The sequence below is a fragment of the Nicrophorus vespilloides genome, unplaced genomic scaffold, assembly GCF_001412225.1.
Source record: "Nicrophorus vespilloides isolate i.1.1-1 unplaced genomic scaffold, Nicve_v1.0, whole genome shotgun sequence".
Classification (NCBI taxonomy): domain Eukaryota; kingdom Metazoa; phylum Arthropoda; class Insecta; order Coleoptera; family Silphidae; genus Nicrophorus; species Nicrophorus vespilloides.
In genome coordinates, this window is record NW_017100073.1 from 33741 (window position 1) to 41286 (window position 7546).

At 32.6% G+C, this 7546-nt stretch overlaps 1 protein-coding gene across 1 annotated transcript; it reads right to left on the bottom strand.

Annotated features, from left to right (window-relative positions):
* Positions 1–1460: 1460 nt before the first annotated feature.
* LOC108566821 (acetylcholinesterase-like) lies at positions 1461–7138 on the bottom strand. Its single transcript, XM_017926888.1, has 3 exons — positions 5749–7138; positions 5352–5365; positions 1461–1526 (listed from the first exon to the last, which is right to left on the bottom strand). The coding sequence occupies exons 1-3, from the start codon at positions 6920–6922 to the stop codon at positions 1461–1463; spliced, it is 1254 nt and encodes a 417-aa protein (XP_017782377.1). The 5' UTR covers positions 6923–7138.
* Positions 7139–7546: the final 408 nt, after the last annotated feature.

Sequence of the window (7546 nt, forward strand, 5' to 3'; positions counted from 1 at the left end):
GAAACTCGAGGTCAATCGATTATTCGGAAACGGCTTAATCATTTATTAACATCCTAATTAGGGGATGAGCGATACGGCCTTTGGATGCAGCAAACGAATGTTATATTTTTTGTTTTGTTTCAAATACATACATTTTTGTTTTGTATTATTGAAGCCTCGGTAATCCCGAAATAATAATCGAATCGCAATTAATGCACCTGGCTGATTGCAGCGAATTGTTGTAGGCCTGTAATTTCGTTACAATTGATTTGCCCCTGGGGGTCGCTTTATATTTGTATTCAGTCCTCGTCGCTATTTGCAACGCAGCAGCAGAAGCAGGATAACAAAGGTTGAATACAAAAAAAATGCAGGAAACTATTATAAAAAAAGGATAATCATGGAAGTAATGATGCAAGGCGATATTTATATTTATAATTTGATCCCTCAGGGTAGATAATTTTTGGTTCTCTCGGCGTATTTTCATTAAAGTGCGCGATAAATCTTTGGGCTTGGGATGGGAGGAGAAGGCGGCTGCAGCGGCCTTTTTGGATAGAGGAGGAGGAGGAGGCGGCAAGGATATTGCGATCCGATACACGTGCTTCTTATTAAATAACTTTATATATTCTGCACTAAATCGCGCCCACCTAACTTTTCTAATAACCACAAAAAGAAGGAGGAAAAGCGTGATGAAGATGAGGTCTGCTTAGACGACTACATATTACATCACTTCACCTAGAAATCCACCAAAACATAATATGAAGTATCTATTACTTTCTTTTTATAAAACTTTCATCAATTACACAATGATTTTGTTGTTGAAACTAAAAAATAAACTAAATTTTATTATCTTGAGATTAAGAAAAATCAACAATTCATTGAATATAGTTAATAATCAATATATTAATAATTTACGTAATGCTTCAATAAAAATGTCCAACCTATGTTGTAACTATATTTATTAAATAGACTTTGGTATTATTTTCACTATTGATCTAATAATCAAAAATTATTGCCAGGTGAATATCCAATATTAAAAGTTAAATCCAGTCCACTCGTAAATTTATTGATAAGTATCTATAAAAAATACAAAACTTAAAACCTATGTAAATAGTTTTTTTTTTCTTTAAATTTTATGAAATTCTTAAGATATTTGTTACTATAAAAGTGAATAATTTCATAATTTATAATAATAACAATTTTCTATTAATTAGAATTAGTTCTTTATTAATAATTTCTTCAATCTTTTTTTTCCTATAAGTATTTTCATCTTAAGTTATTAAGTTTATGTTATATTTATTATAGCAAAGTGTACATATATGCTTTAACTTGGGAGAACTGAAAAGTTTCCCGAGTTTGCAATATTGCTGCGAGCGAAAACCGGTGACATAAACATTTGTCGTAGATGAAATTCAATTTCCTCCTTAAATTCTTCTTTACATCCTACATTATCCAATATAAGTGAACTTTATATTTCCTATACACTAAACCATAATATTCAGAATTAAAGTTTTGTGCAATAAATTAAAAAAAAAAAATCTCTTTTTCACTGATTTATTTCTACAACAAATTGAAATAATTCTACGTGAAACTAATTAATACAATTCATGAAAATTCAATATTAAATAATTATTTTTTCTTAATATTATTTATGTAAAATTTTATGTTACTCTTATATTGGGGGAAGAAAAAGTTCTGCGCGTTTTGTCTCATACATTAAGCTTCTTCTTGAGACCAGCATTATGCAGATGGTTTAAAATGGTTTTCTGTATAAAATTTTCTGTGTTTTACCTTCATTTTGGAATGTTCTAACACATAACTGGATTCACTAAACACAAACTTTTTTTAAAGCGTTATGACGCCTTTAAGTCGCAGTATAGAATGACAAGATACAACACATACATCCTGAGATATGGCTCACCAAAGCTATCAAATGAAAAACGATCATATATTTTTACAAATCGTATATAAATATTAAGCTTTGACACAAATTAGGATTAGGTTTTGAATTTAAAAAATATTATTTTTCAAACGCATTAAATGTTTAGTTTGTTGTAAAAGATACATTTTTGTGAATGGAAATAAAGTGTATAATATATAAATATATGATTTATTTCAATTTTCTATACTTCCATAATTTATAGGTGAAATCTGAAAGGCAAGTGGCCTTAATGTATTTCACAAAATATTAGAGAACTAAATGTGTTTTTAATTTACTAGAAAAAAAGAACTCAGACACAGAAGAACAAATAGTTCACTATATAATAAAATAATAACATTTAATTGAATGTAAAAAATATTCACTTACTAACGAAAAATGAATAGACGAAATTTCTGGTTTTGTTGTAAAATAATTAATTTCACTTTAAACAGTAAATGTAAAAGTTTGGTAAAAATTATATAAATTAAATATGAATTTTAATGAAGAATACAATTGTATAATTAAATTTTAGTTTTTGTGGATGATTCGTTTCGCCTGTAGCATTACTTTTGTGATGAAGTATTCGAAGTGTAACGAAATCAAACGGATTGCAGCAAACTGCAGCAATCGTAAATGAATATAAAATATAATTGAATCTTTATTATCTTTGATGGTACACGACTGGTATCGCTCTGTTGTTTCGCGGCGTCCTTTGTGATTCACCACAAAAGGTAACAATGGATGGTTCTTTTTTTTTGTGTGTCAACTCTCTCTCGTTCCGGGTTTGTTGTCGTTTGGAATAATGAAGAGATATCATATGGTCTTTGTGGCGGTCGAGGCTGATCGATTTTGATGATGATGACATAGCGGTCGGCGATTGGTACAATGGAAATTGTTCGGATGGCGAGAGAGAGAGAGAGAGACGCAAGAGGGGGTGGTTGGAAATTGTGGGGTGGCGGATGGACTAGGTCCAGGAATATGTCCAGCGCCTCCCACTCATTTGTCCGAATGTATTCATAATTAATGCTCTGTCCGCGCCATTTATCCAACGATGAGCTATTGTACTCTGCACCCATCTCGTTCTATTCTCTCGCTCTGATTCATATACATATATGCAGGCGCAGGCACAGACACAAACATCTACCCTCGCTTCGGACGTAATGACAACAGTAATTGACAGCACAGGTGGTCAGTAGGCTGACCAATTGGTGGGCCATTGTACTTGTCGCTGACAGCCTGATAATGCTCGTTAAAAGCAATATAAACTATTTAAATCTGTGGATCTCTCAATAAATTTTACAAATTTATAAGTACATTTGAAGTTTAAACTTCAAGAATATATCTATCTAGTCAGAACATACATTGTAGTAGATTTTCCTAGTTATAGACCATTAAGTTGCACAAATATAAAACCACGTTTCATGATAGAACTACAAGACTATATATATTTACCTAGTTTATATCTAAAAGTATTACATAGTCAGGACATGATAGTAGTATTTGGTAGTAGATTTTCCTAATCATCAACGAATTAGTTGCACTACATTTCATGATGAAACTACAAGAATATTCCAGATTATATATACAGTAGAACCTCGCTTAAAAGCATCTCGAATAACGAGCATTTCGCCTAATGAGCAAAATAAATTGTAAGAAAAATGACTCCAAAATGGAAGCCATAATTATCGTATATTACATTAGTTTATATGAGGTAAACTGTTTCATTACACGAGTAAAAATAGGGAAATTTTGAAACGGATTATGCTCATTAAGCGAGGTTGCACTGTATTTACCTAGTGTATATCTAGAAGTATGACTTGTTCAGGACATAATAGTACTATTCGGTAGTAGAGTTTCCTAGTCAACAATTAATTAATTTGCACTACATTTCATGATAAAACTACAAGAATATTCTAGATTATATATATTTACCTGGTTTATGTCTAGATATATGATATAGTGAGGATATAATAGTAGTATTTGGTAGTAGATTTTCCTAATCATCAATGAATTAGTTGCACTAGATTTCATGATGAAACTACAAGAATATTCCAGATTATATAAAATTTCCTAGTATATATCTAAAAGTATGACATAATACTAGTATTTGGTAGTAAATTTTCCTAATCATCAATGAATTAGTTGCACTACATTTCATGATGAAACTACAAGAATATTTCAAATTATATATATTTACCTAGTATATATCTAAAAGTATGACATAGTCTGGACATAATAGTAGTATTTGATAGTAAATTTTACTAATCATCAATTAGTTACACTATATTTCATGATAAAACCTTACGAATATACCATAATTCAGATTACTTATCTACATGGTACATAGATTGATATCATATATGAATCTTGACTACTTGTAGCAAAAATAACATTTGATAGAATTTTTTTCCTGATAACCCTTCTCTTCTTCAGATTTATCCTTTAGATCAAAATCATCACTTTATTAGTGAATTATCCCATATTGAAAGGTACGACAAAGGTACTTTAGATTTTGTTTACTTACTTGTTCTTCATTGAAAACATCTAAATTCGACTAACTTAAGTGCTAGGTTATATAATTGTTTAGATCAATATGATTTTATTTAAAAAACTAACTTAAAAAATAATTAATTTTTTAATTTAATTATTTTTAATTTAGTTCGTACTTTTTTTAAATTTAAATTTTTGTATGAATTATTTTTTATCAAGTAAATTTATTTTCCAATTATTTTGAGTATATTTTTCAAAAATTGATTTTGTAATCAACGAGGTATAAAAATATAATAAAATTGTTCATTTTATTTTGAAAATTGAAAATACTGTTACATTCTGGTCGTGTGTAATTTGTTGGAAAATCTGGTAATGACACGACAAAATGTATTTGTTTGTAATTTGAATTCCCAACGCTTTCATTTTACAGTAATAAAAAAAAACAAACATAAAATTATTTGTTAATATTTACGTTACAATTTTTGTTTTGTTTTCAGTAAATTGTACATTATTCATTTGTTAAAAGTAATTTTAAATGTATTTATTTTGATGTATTTGTAAAGGGTGTCCCAAAATTAACGCAAGATTTGAATTTGCCGCCTTTGTGCAGTACGATTCAATAAAAAAATCACAATCTGAAGACTAAAAACTACGTTTTCTATTTAATTCAAATCTTGCGATAATTTTGGGACACCTTTTATTAGCTTGAAATAAATGATGAATCAATAAATTTCCAATTGTTGCAGATAATCAATAATTATTATAAGAAATTGTTGCAGATGGATTTATTAATTTTGCTGATATGCTACAACGTATAGTTTTCATAGACTTTTGTTGGATTTCACGAAATTGCAACGGATTTAGAAGGCTACAAATTGCATGAAAGGTAGCTTTGTATGCGCATTATTTGAAATATGTCAGTAACATGCATACAATGTATTAATTTAATTTTCTGTGAAGTTACAATTTCCAAAGAAGCTAAAATAAATCACTTAAAAATCATAGAAAAAAATTGTATAATTGTTACAAAAACTATAGTTATTTAATTATTAAGAAATTAAAGATTGATTTATTTATCATCTTTTTCATAATGAGATAAAAAAAATGTTTTTTTTTTACTAAATACTAATACTAAATACACAATTTAATCATATTTTTGTTATTAATTAATGTTTATAACAACCATAATTGTTTAATTAATTTTTTTACATTTTTAATACATTTTATTAATTGATTTATTAATTGTGTAATTAAATATTTAAAATTAGTATTTTTAGAAGGAAATGATATTATTTTTGTATAATTGGTTAATTAACAATGATTTATATTTGATGTATTGATTATAATGGTATTCATTTTGCTGAATATTAGTGATTTGGATGAATGAGGAATATTACCTTCGTCTTGGTTGCTTCCTAGGAGGATTTCCATATCTTCGTAGTCGCCTTCGCGCAGCATGTCCATAGGATGTTTGGTGAGGAAGACGCCATCAATAGTAGGTGTGGATGGAAAGCCGAGGATACCGGAATAAGAGTTCCACTGTTGCAAAGAGATGGTCTTAGCATCTACAGCTCTCATGCAGTCCATAACCTGCTGCGGTTTGGATGCGAGCAAGGTCACGTTGCAGCCGCAATCCTGGACGAGAACCTCGCCGATCTGCTGGGCGCGTTCACCGGTCATGTAGCTCCAGGGCACGTTCATCGTTCCGGACTGTAGGATACCCCGCTTCGCCAATCCCTTGGTCACAGGGCTCAACAGATGGATGCTGACCGAACCGCCGCCAGCGGACTCCCCAAACAGCGTAATCAGATCAGGATCTCCGCCAAAAGCAGCGGCATTCTCTTTGATCCAACGTATAGCCAAAGCCTGATCCCACAATCCCATGTTACCAGGTGTCTCCTCGCTTCCGTGTCCAAAATACTTGTTAAGATACAAGAAACCGAAGGATCCAACTCGATACTGCATGGAAGCAACGATAACATCACTCGTAGCCGCAACAATATCGGCATCGTAAATATCCAAAGTAGAAGTTCCGCTCATGTAACCGCCTCCGTAAATCCAGATCAGCACCGGCACTTTAGGCCTTTCGTGCACAGGTTTATCAGCGTGATGCCTGATCCTCAGACGTTGCGGCACCCAGATGTTCAAGTAAAGGCAGTCCTCCGATATTTTCGTGTTCGGGTTCCACATCTCTTCGCCTTCAAACCCGGGGAAGTACTCGTAACGCTCTTGGTAACAGGAATTGGGTAACTTCGTGGCATCCAGGATTCCGTGCCAAGGGTCAATCTTGACCGGTCTCCGGAAACGGAGCTGTTCGATAGGTGGTTTAGCGAAGGGAATTCCGGTGAAGACATGCACTTCCCTGCCTAAGACCGTCTTCGAGAAGCCTCGCACCAAACCGCTCGTGGTTTCCACAACCAGAGGATCGAAGTGGAAATCCTTCGGGGATGGCCTCGTCGTAGTTTCGTCTCCGGGCCAGGAGTATCCACGGATCGATCCGCAGATCACCAACAACATAAACATCGACAATTCCATGGTGACGACAATCAACTTTGTTTTTATTTTGTAACAACTTCCTAGTCTTCAATTCAATTTGTTTATACTGTTTATATGACTCGCTTTATGATATTTTCTTCTTTATTTTTCTTTATTAATATTTGCTTTTCGCGATGAACTTCTTCTGATCACCTACTACTTCGTCATGGCACTCACGTGGCGGACACGCCGATAAAACGCGCGCGGGTTCACGGACAAACGCGGACTGTTGCGACCCTCTGCCATGACGCCGCCTTGATCAACGCATTGAAATCCCGCGCAAGCTCGATTACTATTTACACGATATACACACACACACACAGAGACACCTCGCCGAAAAGGAAAAGCCCTTCTTTCTACGCCAGGAAGGAAGAACTTCCCTACAACCAACTTTCGGTTTCTTACTACTCCATCACTACAGACACCAATCTCATTATATTATTACCACATTTTACAACCTTTTACATCTTATATTACCATTAAAATTTATAATATAAAATACTTATATTTTATAAAATAACAATATTTAATACACAATAAATATAGTAACAGTTCACAGTTCACGATATACACACACACACAGAGACACCTCGCCGAAAAGGAAAAGCCCTTCTTTCTACGCCA